Source organism: Diorhabda carinulata, chromosome 11, assembly GCF_026250575.1.
Source record: "Diorhabda carinulata isolate Delta chromosome 11, icDioCari1.1, whole genome shotgun sequence".
Classification (NCBI taxonomy): domain Eukaryota; kingdom Metazoa; phylum Arthropoda; class Insecta; order Coleoptera; family Chrysomelidae; genus Diorhabda; species Diorhabda carinulata.
In genome coordinates, this window is record NC_079470.1 from 9,821,897 (window position 1) to 9,838,629 (window position 16,733).

At 31.3% G+C, this 16,733-nt stretch overlaps 3 protein-coding genes across 5 annotated transcripts; 1 reads left to right on the forward strand and 2 right to left on the reverse strand.

Annotated features, from left to right (window-relative positions):
• Positions 1–806: 806 nt before the first annotated feature.
• LOC130899458 (2-acylglycerol O-acyltransferase 2-like) lies at positions 807–10,247 on the reverse strand. Of its 3 annotated transcripts, none has more exons than XM_057809409.1 (3): positions 9,976–10,247; positions 5,142–6,003; positions 807–1,306 (listed from the first exon to the last, which is right to left on the reverse strand). In XM_057809409.1, the coding sequence occupies exons 2-3, from the start codon at positions 6,001–6,003 to the stop codon at positions 1,149–1,151; spliced, it is 1,020 nt and encodes a 339-aa protein (XP_057665392.1). In that variant the 5' UTR covers positions 9,976–10,247; the 3' UTR covers positions 807–1,148. The 3 variants fall into 3 exon arrangements, with proteins under 3 accessions (XP_057665392.1, XP_057665391.1, XP_057665393.1); XM_057809408.1 differs by having other exon boundaries at positions 7,070–10,042; XM_057809410.1 differs by lacking the exon at positions 9,976–10,247 and adding an exon at positions 9,100–9,220.
• Positions 10,248–12,149: 1,902 nt separating this feature from the next.
• Positions 12,150–12,926, reverse strand: LOC130899394 (28S ribosomal protein S24, mitochondrial). The gene is made up of 3 exons (XM_057809311.1): positions 12,830–12,926; positions 12,592–12,778; positions 12,150–12,491 (listed from the first exon to the last, which is right to left on the reverse strand). The coding sequence occupies exons 1-3, from the start codon at positions 12,845–12,847 to the stop codon at positions 12,202–12,204; spliced, it is 495 nt and encodes a 164-aa protein (XP_057665294.1). The 5' UTR covers positions 12,848–12,926; the 3' UTR covers positions 12,150–12,201.
• A 108-nt stretch (positions 12,927–13,034) lies between these two features.
• Positions 13,035–15,913, forward strand: LOC130899422 (uncharacterized). Its single transcript, XM_057809352.1, has 4 exons — positions 13,035–13,142; positions 13,196–13,372; positions 15,479–15,593; positions 15,738–15,913. The coding sequence occupies exons 1-4, from the start codon at positions 13,091–13,093 to the stop codon at positions 15,868–15,870; spliced, it is 477 nt and encodes a 158-aa protein (XP_057665335.1). The 5' UTR covers positions 13,035–13,090; the 3' UTR covers positions 15,871–15,913.
• The last annotated feature ends 820 nt before the right edge of the window (positions 15,914–16,733 follow it).

Below are 16,733 nucleotides of genomic sequence, written 5' to 3' on the forward strand. Positions count from 1 at the left end.
TTTATAGACCTTTACAGAAATTTCAAATTGCTTATAATAAATTACATTCATTTTAGAATTTTCTAGATCATTCCAGAATTGTACTCATTTTAAAACTTTCCAGATAATTTCAGAAATTTTTACAACTCTAGAATATATCTATCGGTTATAGTAGTTGAACACTTTCTAAACCATTCCACAGTCTGATAGTGACTGATTATAGATTATGGACAAGCTTGGTCTGTTTCATTTTCCGAAAGTTTATTTTTTTGGATACGAAGTTTTCTCAAATGGTCGAATCAATAATGTTCTTTCGCATACAATCAAATTCTGATTATTTGAATTGTTTTCACATTCCATTATCAACCAAAATCTTGATGAATGTGGAATAAGAACATCGCTTTCTTGTAGCATTTGTTAATGTCAATCTAGTTATTCTCAATATAGGGTTGATGTTGATAAATTTGTATTATTTGAGGGTGCTACATTTATATTTGTGTGCATGTGTATCGTTGTGCCAAGAGCGCATGATCTCTAGTATGTGTGGAAGAGCTTATGCGCACGACGTGTGTCTTGACAGGCCACAGTTTTATATAAGATGTTCTTTTGTACAGATATTTCTTTTTTATTGTTCCAGTTAACAAGTAATGAAGCCTTTTTGTGAGTGATTTATTTCATCAACCACGTACCTTAACAATATTTCAAAATTTTATTTATTACCAATTTTTGTTTTCATAAAAATGATTAATTGATCTTAATATTTTTGAATCAAGCTCAACCCTACTGAATATTATTAGGAATTAGTAGTTAGAGGGAAAAAATTGAACTTTAGAAACAACTGTATAATTTTTTTATAAACAATTATACAATATCACATTCTTTAACAGTATATTGTATATATGTTACTGTGGAAAATAAATATCCAACCAAAATCCTAAAAATTAGAGAAAAAGTTGATATTTACATTTGTAAATATCTATAAAAGTGAAAATTCTAAAATGATAAAATCATTATTAATAATCAATTTTCCACAGTTGCACATATTCTGGTTTAATATAACAAAAAAAATAATTTAAAAATAATTTAATATATCCAAACCAAAAATTTTTTAGATACAAATTTCGTCACTTGCAGGATAGTATTCGACGTTTACTTTGAAGTTTTACTTTTCACTCTGCAATAAGTTGTTTTTCTTGTGGATTTTCCAAGTATTTATATTTTTGTTCTTCGAACATTGCAGTCAGGTGTTTAAGGAATTTTTCATGGTACTCTTCTATCTGTTCAGTCGTTGGATTATCAATTTTAGGTACTTCTAAAGGTTGACCAACTAAAACAAATATTTTTTAGAAGAAAAGTTTGATTAAGTACAACTGTTTTCAATTAAAAATACATCTTTCAAAAAAATTGTATGAAAATGTTCTAGTCTGAATTCACAGAATTCGTACAGGAAACAGTAAACTTTGTTGTGAAATCAGAGAACAAAAGTGAGATGTACCGAGTTTTGTTTTTGATTCCTGAGGTCTCATTGTCCAAAATTTACTACAATCCCCAATGTATTGGTTTCTTCTTCGAACTATGATATGTATGTTACAGTGAAAAACCGAAATTGGAGAATGTCGACTTTCATATTAATAAACACCAAATACGTCGGTGAAAGATCTAATATTTCATTACATTCTTGAACATTAGGATCCTCACCGGTGTATGTCGACAATCACAGATATGGTGCAGTGGAGGTCGAAAAGAGAAGGACCGACAAAAAAGCGATTGGCTATATCCCGCCAAATCCTTGGTTCTGCTTGTGCGAGTTTTTATGGTGAGAGCTTCTTTATTATTAGTGTCGTCTTCTACAGAAGATTGGCGACCATCATTTAATTGACTTCTCTATTTTGCACTGCATGAATTATATTCGAATCTTCTGGTATTTGCAACCATTCGCGTATATTTTTCAGCCAGGATTTTTCTTTCTACCTTCCCCTCCCTTACCTGCTAACTAGCCTTCCACGATAAGCTGTAGCAAACCGTATTTTTCATTCTGAAATATATGGCCTAAGTAGGATGCTTTACTTTTCTCAATACATACAAGAAATTCTAAATCTTTAGTCATTCTTCTCGAAATCTCCGTATCTATCAGTCCAAGGTATTCTTAAAATGCGTCTATACAGCCACATATCAAAAGCTTCTAATTTTTGAGTTGTTGCTACTTTTATTGTCCACTCTCCACACCGTAAAGCAGCGTGGAGAGTACAGAACATTTCGTGGCTCGCCATCGGCTACCAACGGTATACCAAACGAGCTACTAAGATACGGAGGAGACAGTTTAACAACAGCACTTACCAATCTGACCAAAATAATTAGTAAAATGATTCCAATTTTTATAAAAAAATATAAAAATATAAGAAATACGGGCAAGGTAGAAAATGTAACTGACTAGGTACTAAAACAAAAACAAGAATGGAATAGTCACATTAGCAGAATGACAAGCGAAAGACAGAAAGGCAGAAGAAGTATTGGTCGACCGAGAAAGAGATGGTGTGACAATCTGGATCCAGGAGGCTGAAACTGAAGAAGAAACAGGTTTTAAACCTAACTAGTAACAAGGAGGAAGAAGAAGAATAAATTGCCTCATTTATCCCTATATAAGCATAAATATTTTAAAATTGGTTTGTAGATTGTTCAAACAAATTATGAATATGTTTCTAGTAAGAGAATTTTTTTACAAGTGGCTGTATACATCGATGGTATCGGTATTGAGAATCGAGAATCGATTTTTTAGTTATCGATTTCGAGAATCGAAAAATGTTTGTATCGACACATCTCTACAATTAGTGCTCCGGCAAAATTGCAATCAGATAATGGTGGAGAAATCAAATCTTATGCGCTATGTGAAAACATGTTAAGTCCACGGAAAGCCTAGTCACAATCAAACATAAGGCTCAATTGAAAGAGCAATGATATACATATATACATATGCATTAGTGAACAATAACGATACAAATAAATGGTTAGAAGGTTTACCCTTGTTCAATTTGCCAAGAACACTACATACCAAGGGAATACGCCAAAGTCCTTATGAAGTCAGTATAATATGTCTCTTTTCGCTTTTTTATGTAGCGAACAAATCGTATATATCGAAACCGAAGAACTAATAAAACTTCTGAAAAAATTTTAGCGGTGGTTAAACCGAAAACCTTATTCCAAACAAAAATATTGAAGAGGACTTGCATCACGTCTACACATTAAGTTTTGACTGAAAACCACGAGTTTATATAAAAAGAACAGCCGCGAAAGAGAATCTTCTACTGCCACAAAAAAAAAACAATTTCCTTCTGCTCAATTGGTGATACTGCACGAAGTCAACTGTGTTAGTACATGTAACCGAAATGTGTTAGCGACTTCTATAAATTTGCAAATGAAAATGTAGCTGACTATACATAATCAATTCGTAATTTGTAAAAATAAATTTTCGTTAGATGTGATTATTTCCAAGAAATTTCGCTTACAGAAACAGCCGAAGCTAATTGGAGAAGCGGTGGGCAAGGCTATACACGCTGTCATTGCAAAAGGTTCCACAAAAAAATGCAGTTGTAAAAGCGAGGGACTCTTGTGCAAATCAAAGTGTCATAATAGTTTAAGTTGTTGTAATAAATAAGATTTGAATAACATCAGTAAGTAACTGTTTTATTACTATTATTTTCTTTTCCCATTTTTAATGTACAGTGTGCTTTAAATTTTTTGTCTCTCAGAAAGAGAAGCGAAAAATTGATCGCGACTGAATTAAGGAGAAGAAAATATAAATCTGGGACATCTACCGGTGTAAGTCAGAAATAAGGGTATTTGGCAAATATTTCGGACATACACCAAGCGACTATGTGATTAAAAATGACACATGTCTCACTAAATATTGTATGATGTTAATGATTTACATTTATGTGATATGTATGATGTATATATGATGTAATTTAACAATTTCACCATACATATTCGATATAGATCATATATCACGAATTTTGAACGTCTACTATTGCTTACTCCGATATATTATCACCTAGGAATCTAGGAAGTCAAATTGAACTTTCTCTGATGATGGGAAGAATATTTATGCATAATAATTACTAATATGCGATTACATAAATATTTATTTATTTGACAATAAACGCCATTAATTCTTTCGAAATTTCACTTGCAAATTCATTAATCAACAGAATGCTTCATTAGTAATTGTATTCAATTCAATAAAAACAAAACAAGGTTAACTTGGACTCGTCATGTGCGAAAATATTCCCAAATATTTTTCAATATTTTTTATTAGTACATAAAACAAAACTGTTTACGACTGGAAGTATCACCAATAGTATTACTATTCTACCACTGATTCTCTCAATCGATTTAATTGAATCTGTTATGACTCTTAATTTTCATTTCCTCCAGAATTCCCTTTGGTAGCATCCGCAGTAGAAGCTTCATTTAAAAATTGTTTTTTTTTTGTTTATTTAAACTAGTAGTATAAATTATAATAAATTTGTGTCTAAGTTAACATAGCAGTCCGTTTCCGAATGAAGAGAGAATTGATTTCAAATATTTTTCTAGTTTGTAGCGTCATCTGTGTGCTTCATTTTGAGGACATTCGATTAGTAGATGCTTTACTGTAAGTCTGGTTTAGCATGTTCGACATAAAGACGCCGTTTCTTTTCTGATTTGATGTGTTATGCGCTTATGTCCAATTCTTAGACGATTAAGGATTACTCGTTCTTTTCTTTTTTTGGGTAGTGGCAATTTGGTTTTAATTTCGAGTATTATTTGTTTTAAATCTGTTTCGGTTTCTTCCCAGATTGATTGCCATTTTTGGTATATGTACTCTTTTATTGATAGAAGCAGACGGCGAGTAATAACGTAATCATTGTTCAAACACAACGCGCGAAATTTACAAGAAACGAGGAACTGAGTAAGAATATTCACAACCTCTCATTCCACGCAGATCCTACGCTAAATTGGTTACAAAAATTTATGACACACCCTGTACAACATGTAAGAGGTCTGAAACTTTCAACATATATACAATTCATACATGATTTTTCCAGCTACTTTTATTTTCACGTATTCTATATCAATTTAATTGGAGAAAAAATATAATAAAAGTTTCGAATATTTGGAATACTCACCAACAGTAGTTACTGGATGCCTTCTGGGTATAATTCCAAACGAGTATTGGAAAAATCCCCTTCCTATAGGTAATATAGGTGCCACTCCGATATACTTTCGTATTCTTTCTTGAATGATTCTTAACCACGACCCTTCTAATTGATCAAACAAATCAGTTTCGCCAAACGATAAAACTGGAACCAATGGAGTACCATTTTTTAAAGCTAACTTGATAAAGCCTTTTCGTTTTTTAACTAACACTCTATAGCTACCAGGCTTGCATAAATAAGCCTCTGCGGCTCCTCCTACCATAAGAACACAAATATAACCTCCTTCCGGCCTACTTAGAACATTATGTATAGATTCAAAAGAAGCTGATATTCCTCCTAAGGATAAAGCGAATTCCCTGAAGAAAGGCATTTGGTAGTGTTGAGTCAATGTTACTACTCTAGGCTCGTGATTCGGAAACAAATTTCTAAACTTACTATACTCGTTTCCAAAGTTAAAGGACCCCGTACAAAGCATTCCGTGAGGAAAGCAACAAAACAAATAATTTTTTTTTGGATCCAATTCCTCTGATGACGTTTTTTCCAATTTTAACGGAAAATAATTCATGGTGTACTTCCATATCAAAAAAGACCTTACCCATTTTGACGGTCTACCACCTCGTTCACTCACATCCTTATCTATCGTCCAAATGTAGGTTAGATATAATAGTGTTAACCACCAAAATTTAGTAAATAGAACCAAATAAATTGCTAGTAGAAGTCCTATTAAGCCACCAAATGCCATTATTATAAACCATATTGCTGCTGACAACGTCTGAAGCCTCCTTTCTAAAGGAACATGTAGAGGAGCAAAACGAATTCCCAGAAGTTCCATCTGAAAAATAATACAAACCCTTTTGTCAAGAAAACAATAAATACCTTAAAAGTAAATGAAAATTCCTACGCCTCAATTCAAACATGTCTTAACATGTTTAGGCTAGTCTCTAATTCTATAAACAGTACAAATGCTTAACTTCATTACAATCATTCTGTCTTTGATTATTGACGACGCAGTATGTTTTTATAATAAATAATCTGGAGTGCGATTTGAAGCAGCCTATCCGTGGTAGCAAGGAAAATATATAAAATCGAAGGGAAAGAGTTAATAACCGAACAGCACAACGTTGATTTAATCACTTTAATAGTGTAAATTTGACGTTAAGGTCTATTTATCGAAGAACAATAGTAAACCAATACAATGATCAGTGCGTCATTAGCACGTGAATAGCCCGGGCTAAACGCGGCGCGGCATTATTGATCCAAATCAGTGGCTCCATAATATACCACAAATAAAAAGTGTCTACCGAATCGGTCGTGGGTACAGAGCCATTCAGTGGCCGATCCCAAAAAAGTATCCATCAAGAAAAGAATTAACAATTCAATTGATTTTCTGCACAATAATACCAATTTATTTTCAAAATTAAGTGAGGTATCGAAAGAAAAATGCTGGGAGTGGTGCATGAAGATTGTATCAAGTTAATGCACCCAGCCATCCATAGTCACATGTCCGCAATAACTCAGTTTAAACATTTTTCAGATTTTGCCACAAGGCATTTTTTCAAAACTTGAAGAATATTTCGATATGAAAAGTTTTTCTTCGGAAAATGCGGTAAATCAATGGTTCGCAGTTTTTACTAAGAACCGTCAATGGAGACTATATTAAAAGATAAACCATTCTTTGCAGGAGCGTAACAAAAGGAATAGCCCTCGTATATGTATGTTAGGTAGAAGTTTGAACACGTGTGAGAGAGACAGCGGAAAAAACAGTTAGATGAAGGTCAATTCAAATTATTAGTAACATAAATCGTGAAATTTATTAGATTTTTCGTGTATCTAATCTCAGGTTGAAATAATGATTTTTAGTTTGACTAAAATTAGAAAAATACTATATACCTGCTTACCTTCAAACACTTGTAGAACGATTGCATGGCTATTTGATAATAAAAAAACAGTATTCAACCAAACAAGTTTTTACAATGTTGCCATTTTTTATCAATAATTAAATATGGATAACTATTTAAGAAGCTTTGTTCGCACCAAACCATTTTTTTTTGTAAATCTAATGAAATGTTATTTATTGGAGAGACTAGGAAATATGTTATAGAAAGATTGTAACCTTGACAATTGTGACAATCGCAAACTAACTTCACGACTTATTCATTCTCTGAAGTTCCGATAGTTACTGCAAGATAAAACGATTACGAAAGTCGCGTCTATTTTTATATTAAAGATTATTGACATGGGTTTAATCTTGTTATAATTTATCTCATATATTGTCACATCACTGTTGATAATTCAACGTATATTTTCCTTCTAAAAAAAGATAATGAAAAAATACTGTATATCTACAATAAATATTTTTAGTGTAAATTGCACGTGTTAAATGGTTTTCAATTCAATAGGTATTTTTTAATTAACATGTGTAAATACAGTTTCCCAAATGGGGCTAATAAACCGAATGAAATAATGAAAATTAGCAACAAATTGTCGATGTTTAGAAAGTACAATTTCCAAATCGTTAAGCAAAAAAAAGTTTCGTTATAAACAGAGTTGGGATGGTTACTTTTCAATTGTAACTAGTTACAGTTACAATTAAATCACACAAAATTAGCAGTGTAATACCTTTTTTTATTATAAAATCGCATCAACCGTATACTGGTTATCAGCGATTTTTTTTAACAATACAAGTTAGTATTTTATCTACATTTATTTGTTAAATTAATTTTATGATCGAGGTAATTTTTGAGGTTAGTAATATTGTATTTAGTCCTAAAATTTCAAATATTGTTCGTGGTAGATTTGATGATGATCTTTCTGCGTTAAAAGATGGACACTCTACATTTATGTGTTTTATTGTCAATTTGCAATTGCAGTTGTCACGTTTAGCTTCAGGTTTGGCATCAAATAAGTCACGAATGGCCTAGACGGAGACACATTATAAGAACTTGGGTAGCCTTGACCATTCTTTCACGAAGCTTGCAAAAAACCGCGATGAAATAAACAAAACCAGAGTTAAACCTTTATCATTGAATACAGTAGAACGTCGACTGAGATATGCCAAGTTGTATGGTCAAGTTGCCGTTGTAAAACCTTTGCTAATGCCACAAAACAAGAAAAATGGGATACAATGGGCCCTTGCCCATCGAAATTGGACTGAACACGATTTTAATGAAGTTTGAACTATTCGTTTCACAACGAAAAATTTACATTCAACGCAGTGCCCAAGAAAATATGATACCAGACTGTAGTCCCAACAATCAAGCATGGTGGTGGCTTTATTATGGTATGGGGTAGCTTTACTAGCTATTGAACTGTCAATCTAATCAAAATTGACGGAATTATGAACAGTACAAAATGCCGTGCCTTCAGGTTTAGGAATAATTGGAGATGGATTCATTTTCCAATAGGACAATGATCCCAAGCATAGTTCCAAATGCATAAGGGGTGTTATTAAACATGATTTAACCTCTTCAGAGCCCTGTTCTCAATCCTATTGAACTTTTGTGGTAAGAGCTTTGTATCAAGACTTGTGAAAAGTGATAGAATGTAAAGTTGAATTATTTTGTGAAAAATCAATTAGCTAACTATAGCCTTTTAGCATAGACTGTTTATATTTCTCTACGCTTTTCAAATATATTGATGGTCAAAAGGTATTTTATTGGATGATGTAACAGTCTGATTAAAAACAATATTTTATTGGCATTTTATTTTCCCACTTTAATTGAGGTAATCTTAAACTTTTGGCCTACAGTATAATATGTACTTTCTTCTTCTTTTTTAAATAATAATAACTTACAGCCCTCTATTATAAAGTAAACTAACTACAACGCGGACCAATGATAACTCCCAGTCTTAGAAGAGTGAATCCAGTGGACCGGATAAGTTTATTATGATTAAATTTACAAAGGTAGTTGGTGAATAAAATATTTACCTATGCGCCTCAAAATATTTCCCAATACTTAAGTTTATCAACACTATTAGTATGTGTATGTATCGAATAGAATTACTTCATAATTTTTGTCGAAATTAGGTGAATTCCAAAGATTTTATTCATGCAGGTTTTGAAAACAAACGGTGACTTATGTATAATGGAAAAATACGTGTAGCAAAAACAACCAAACAATTGGATTTTATACCATTGTTGTAGACATCTATGCAAATTTAGGTTAATTTTTATCATTTATTTCATAACTTCATGACTTTAGTAATGCTAGATTAGTATATTTGTAAACTCAAACATCAAATTACTATATGATACTGAATATGAAATAATATATAGATGAAATTATATGAACAAAATACTTAAAATATTAGGAATCCCAATTATTTAAAAATACAATATTCCAAAATTAGTACTGCAGGTTTGTAATTTAACATAAATTTTATCTAACAATGTAAGGTACCAACTATAAAAACGCAAGTTAAACAAAATGTGGGTTTTTATTAGTATTAGGTATACATGTTTTATTGGTTTAGTAATTAGAAATCCATTTGCTAGATTGTAATTTGCATAGCTGCATTTACCATTAACTAAAGAAACTTTAATAGACATATTTTGGGTATTTTTATTATTAAATCCTCAAAAAACTGTTGATCAAATTGAAATGCATTGTTAAAGCATCAGTTTCGTTTGTCCAACACATTATATATCCGAAATATTAATGGTAATTATGTATATAAAACACTTTTAACTGTTATTTACAAATCTATGTGCAAGTATTTATTAAAAATCTACACAAAAAGTAAACCACAAACCATGCTCAATTTCAAAATCTTTACATTCAACACGAAAATAGTTTTTCTTTACCTATAAAACACACGTGTTTTGAACCTTATAATTCAATTTAGCAACTATCACGTCACGATTCTCTCACATCACAATATTTAAAAACAACACTCAAATCTAAGTTGTATTTACATCGCGTCCTACAGCTTTCGTTTTTTAAATCGAAAAGTGGGGGATTCAGAACTCAAGCCAATCTATTCAAACGTGATAGTCAGTGAAATATTTGCCTATTTAGTGCTATATGTTTTTCTATCAATCAAGTGGACGATTGTAATAAACTAACCAAAAATCACATTCTCACGTAAAACAGAAGAATGTCATATTTTGTATTCCGCCTCAGAAAAGAGAGTCAGCTATTGCTCGCTTTACATCGATTAGCGGTCTCTCCAGGACAAAAGGTGAATTTATGTTACGAGGGAAGGTTGAAAATGCTTTTAGAATATTTTTGTTTATCGAACAAAAAACAACTAAACAACGAGAATACAGCTTATAAAAAAATGTTTATGATACATTTAAAACACAATGAATATCCAAATATAAAATAGTTGATATGAATTATACTACTTCATATTATCCAGATATAACCTTCACTACGAAACTTAAATCAGAACTATAAGAAAATGAGCATTAAGCTAATTTCTATTAGGTCTATTAGTTAGAGCTAAAGATAGTTCCAAAACGAGACAGGGAAACTTTGGAAAATATGTTTGAGTTAACCCTATCATGATCGGGATTTTCGGAAACTAAACTGGGTCACGTGCACAGTTATTCGAAAACTGATCGAGTTAATCCAGGATCACAGAATCGGACAGTTTTTACTCTGGTGGATCAATATGTAAATGCGATCAGGTGACGAGTTGTTCCGTTTGTCAATGTTTTTTATGAACTTTGAAAATTAATTCTTCTTAAATAGTTGTCTAAAATTAGTTCTTATGAACTGCGTAATTAATTGGTTACTTAAGCTTGCGGTTTTTATACTTTTGGGCATTTCAATATAAAAATAGCTTATTTATAATAATATTGAATATATAGAATCTATTAAGCAATTTAATGAATATTATGAAAAATAACGCACGAAAAAGGTTTGTTATTAGTATGTAAATTTGAAATTTCTACCGAAAAGTGAATGCGACGTTCGGAAATTGTTATCAAAATCTCGTTCTGGGCTCTAGGAGCCACAATCAGCAGATAAGTCATCTATCTAATGCAGGGTCATAGTTTCCAGAAAGCCTATTGTTTAGTACTTCGGAGATGAATCGATATTTCATGAATTTTAAATTCCTCAACCACTTCTAGATACTCTAATTCTAGATAGATTTTTTTGGAACCGCTGTTGATATTCATACTGAACTTATACTACCACAACAATTATATTGATAAAATTCAGTCTCTGAAAACGAGAACTTGGTTCTACTGTGTTAAGTATTTCTATTCTCCGCTTGCCTTAATTTGAAAGTTATTTAGAATGAAATTCTGGCAATTTATAGTTGTTTTTCAACAAAATTTATTGGACTTCCACTGTAACGGCATTGTAAATAGTGACTTGTTGATAAATTATGTACATGATTTCACTATTCTGGTCAATCTTGTCTTATTTCACAAGATTTTGTATGTTAATTAAAATAGTTAGGATTTGTAAGAGGTCAATCGTGATTTTAAATTTAAAATATGAGTTTATCATACAAAAGACATTCTTATTATTCAACATTAGTCTATAAACAACTTAAATACAATAAGTTGAATGTAAATTCTTTTTCTTTTATTTCTAGCAAATAATTTTTGCATTGAAAACATAGTGAAGCAAGATAATGAGGCAATATATGAATTTAATTGTTCGATTTATAGATTGTTGTGATTACTTGAATCTGTTTTGGAACTATCTAATTTCAGTTTTGAATGAATAAAAAAATATCAATTTAGGTACACATCTATTGACGTTAATCTAAGTCATTTGACCAATAGGATCACATTTTGATTAATTTAATTAACGGACAAAACGCTAGTAATTCTTTTTACAAAGAAATGCGCTAAACTGCAAGAGATATCTAGAAATAGATTGACCTATGAAGGAATTGGGGATAAAAAGAAGAAAATTAATTGGGAACTGGGTACATCCCACCATTCAAAAGATATAATAAAAAAATATGTTTCTACTATAAAAACCCTAATAATAAACATAAATAATTAAAATACAATACTTATCATAGATTTATTATCATTACAAAGAAAATTAACAGTATAAGGTACTTATATATATTTAAAAACAACTTCTTTTTTGTCAGCTATTGTTTGTAATTCTAGTTTTACCGGGCACTGTAACCAAAAACTTAGAAATTCTTCTGTATAACCGATTAAAAAGTACATTTTTCTTTGGTGTATACTCCTTGTTATAATACCCGCTATACGAATAATATTATGCTGCCTTTTAATAATGACTTCGCTAGCAAATAAACCTTGCCAAGTACCAACCATAAATTTTCGAATGAACATGTCTTCTACAGCAGTTTCTGACGGTCTTAATCCTCCATCAACGTTTGCTAAAAGGTAGAAGTCATTTTAATATGGATCTAAAAGAAGAAATACTTTCCAATTTCACTTTTCAACAGTTTAATAGCAAACAAAATATATTTAACTAACATGTATTCCAGGAATTCCATGATTTTCTGTGAGCTATTTGAAACGGAGGATTTGCCATTTCATACGTAAGTGGAAAATCTTTTTTTGTTGTTATCTTGTATTTTCCTGATTGAGTTTTAAGACAAACTGAACTAGTCTGTAAGGCACGAACTATATTACTTTGAGATTTTATAGATTGAAGTAAACCCTAGAACAAAATCTATTAATTATTTGTCGATTTTTTACGATATTTAAATACTTTTCTTAATAAACTCATTTTATTTCTAGTTCTTAAAAACAATTTGATTTATAAGGTTACTTTACGATTCTTCTAGTTAGTGGGCCTGTACTTTTTTGATAAACAGTCAGGATAAATTCTTCTAATTTGCGAACTGAACTTTATATGTAGGACATCCCTCTTCTACCTTCCTTAAAAAATATTGATTATTTCTTTAAAGCTATAACCTACATATTATGCAGTTGCTAACAACAATATAATACTGCACCTCCGCAGTAAACTATGTTTAAGTTATTTCTAGTTTTTTATTCACTATATAACCCTCTTACTTTTGGTAAGTAGTCAAATGAAAATGATATTTTTAGCACAATTATTATTTATTTTAAGTTCATTCCATTGACTGTTTCAAATGCATATCAATCAATAACGATTTCATACCATGTGAGGACCCTTTTCACCACAATTTTACTAATGATATTTATCAATCACCTTGTATGGGAGGTAAAAAAGGAAGGAACGGCCTATTTCCTGCCACATCCTGTATAAAAATTGCTGGAGTGTTTGGTAAGATTTACAGAATAGAATTTTGATTAATAATTTTATTATATGAACACATTTATTTTATAGACTATTTTAAGGTATATACGCTTCTAAGTGTAATGTTAGTTGCCTATACACCTAAAAGTGGTTGATATGATCAAGTTTGTGAAGATGATTTTTTGTAATTAAAATTTAAAAAATAGTTTCATTTCAAAGTAAAGATTTCTTATTGGATAAAAAATTGATAAATATGTGAAAAAAACCTATATTAAAGAACTAGATTAAGTAATTTTATATGAAGTTTATATTAACTTAAATACCTAGGTTATTATTTTCAAATGAACTTTGAGATGTAATATCCTTCTAATAAATTTCGATAGAATCAGAAAAAAATAAAATTTATCAACTTCTTAAGCTTAAATTTCTCATGATGTAAAATAGTTCTGTTATATGCAGTGTCGCCAACTCTCAAAAATTCATCTCCCCAAAAGCCCAATCAAAACCCCCTAAAATCTCCACAATTACTATAGATTTCTCATAAAACAATTTTGTTTTCTATTAAATAAATAAATGAAAATTTTTAAATGAATAATACATTAAAAATATCATTGCACAAATAATAAATATCAAACAATAATATATAAGTTTATTTAACAACATAATTTCTTTAAATTCTTTATTTATAAATTATTGAACTTCAAGTATCAAATCATTTTTTTCAGATTCTGTTTTTTTTAAATCATACATATTGACGTTGAATAATTCCCCAGCGCCTATACTATTATACTTGTATTTTACTTAATTTGAAATTCAAAAAAATAAATAAAAATCCCTAAAATTATCCCTAAAAACCTGCCCTAGTTTGGAACCTTGGTTATATGTGAAGATCTTTTGGCAGTGGCTACTAGCCCGACGCTGCAGTTGATTTCTAGGAATATTATATAATTTATATCTCAGATTTCTGGATTACATATATACATTGCGTATATAAATTAAACGTAAATATCTGACTCAAAAAGGCGCGAAATTTGACTGAGACTAACCTTTTAACCGAACACGCCTAAGACGCCATCTCCATTTTATGGGAATCACGGACGATGTATAGGGGAAGAAGAAACTGCAGACCAGGCAATCGGTGAGTGCCCACAGTACTCACATGAGCGAGAGAGCGAGGTTCAAACATATGGGAAAATCTCGCAGTTTGCCTAGTGACGTTGAAAGGCTCAAGCCAAGGTGCCTGATAGGCTTTTCAAAGCAGATCGGCCTTTGATAATTGTAAGTGTGGGACGAAGGGCCTATTAGAAAGCATAAGTGCTTAACGGTCTTGGTACGGTAATGACAACATTAAAAGCTTTATATCTTCAAACGTGAATATCAAATATCCATTTATATATCACCATTATATATAATTATAGTTAACAAATCATATTTCCTCTTATAAGTGTGTATAAAACATAATAAAAAAATTTGACGCTGGAATTTCTAATATACGAGGGCCATTTTTTTTTCAACCTCCGATCACTCCGTGCAGACGCTATACGAGCAGAAGAAAGCGGGTTTATTCTATAGGCGACTGCGAAGCTCTCGCACTACACACTTCGCAATTGTTGACATTCAGGCTCCCGCCAAGTGTGAATTGCGAAGTATGATTCGTTCTCCTCAGAATGAAGGCCATAGTGCTGCAGAAATCTATCGGAGAATGAGTCGTGTGTATGGGAAAGTCGAAAGTTTAAAGATGGTCGTAATGATGTGCATGGTGAAAGGGGCCATTTAACAGAATGATTGAAGAAAACCGCAGATTTACCATTACTGATTTATCTGCGGAATTTCCAGAAGTTTCAAGGTCTGTTTTGTACTTTATTGTTACTGGACGGTTAGGCTACATTGGCGGCAACTTTCTTTAAAGAAGGTATTGGAAAGGTTGTCCACAGATATGACAATTGTCTCAATCTGTTCGGTGATTATGTCGAAAAGTAATCATAAGTCTACCTATCTTTTTTTAATCAAATTATTGTTTTATATGAACTTGTCTTTTATTTACAGTCTATCGGAGGTTAAGAAAAAAACGGCTTTTTTATAATAATGCAAATTATCTATATCGAAAGTAATGTAAGCTTATTTTGGTTATAGATGATACTGAAGACACTATTGTAATTAGAGGGTGTGCTTTAGATAGTGGTACATTGACAACAGATACTGAAATTGTTAGAATGTCTCATTGTGGTAGCTTTTATTACGAGAATAGGTAAGTTTGGTAACCTACTTTGTAAACAATTCTTGGCAACGGCAATTTGAACTGGTAAGATATAAATTGAATGATTCAATTTCAATGAAACTGGATATGAAATATGAGTAATAGACAAAAGTAATACCTTTGTAACTTTTACAGGTATGTACGTGGATGTGTTCAAAGTTGTGACGATGTTGATGGGTGCAACAATTCAATTAAAGACAAATGTAATTCCATCCAAAGTTTTCTATTCATGTTTTCCATGCTGAAAGTACTGCCCAATTTATTTTAAAGTAAAATTCTTGAATTTAAAAAAATATATATTCAAATTCAAATATGTATGTTTTATTTCCTCTCCATAATATTTTTATTAAGGACCCGAGCTGCTCCGCAGAAATGACTGTGTGGATAATTATAGCTTCGTCGTAAAATCAATCAATTCAAAAAGTATCGGGACACATTCAAAAAATGCGCCACGCTCAACACTTCTCAGAAAAATTTGAAAGTGAAGTTGAATGTCAAATGAAGAATCTTGATTTATTCACTGATCTTAGAACAAAACGAACAACTTGGCTCAATTAGACCTCTAGATATGCTGCAAAAATCTCAAAAAAATTTAAAAGTGAAGTTGAATGACCGCGTTTAACTCTCGTCAGACTCAACCGATTCGTTCAAATTATATCTCAAATGAAGGATCTTGATTTATTCACTGATCTTAGACCAAAACGAACAACTTGGCTCAATTAGACCTCTAGATATGCTGCAAAAATCTCAAAAAAATTTAAAGGTGAAGTTGAATGACCGCGCTTAACTCTCGTCAGACTCATCCGATTCGTTCAAATTATATCTCAAATGAAGGATCTTGATTTATTCACTGATCTTAGACCAGAACGAACAAATTACCTCACTTAGAACTAGATATATAAACAATAATCTCAGGAAATCTCACAAGTGAAGTTGAATGTCCGCACTTAACTCTCGTCAGACTCATCCGATTCGTTCAAATTATATAAAAAATGAAGGATCTTGATTTATTCACTGATCTTAGATCAGAACGAACAAATTACCTCACTTAGAACTAGATATATAAACAATAATCTCAGGAAATCTCACAAGTGAAGTTGAATGTCCGCACTTAACTCTCGTCAGACTCAT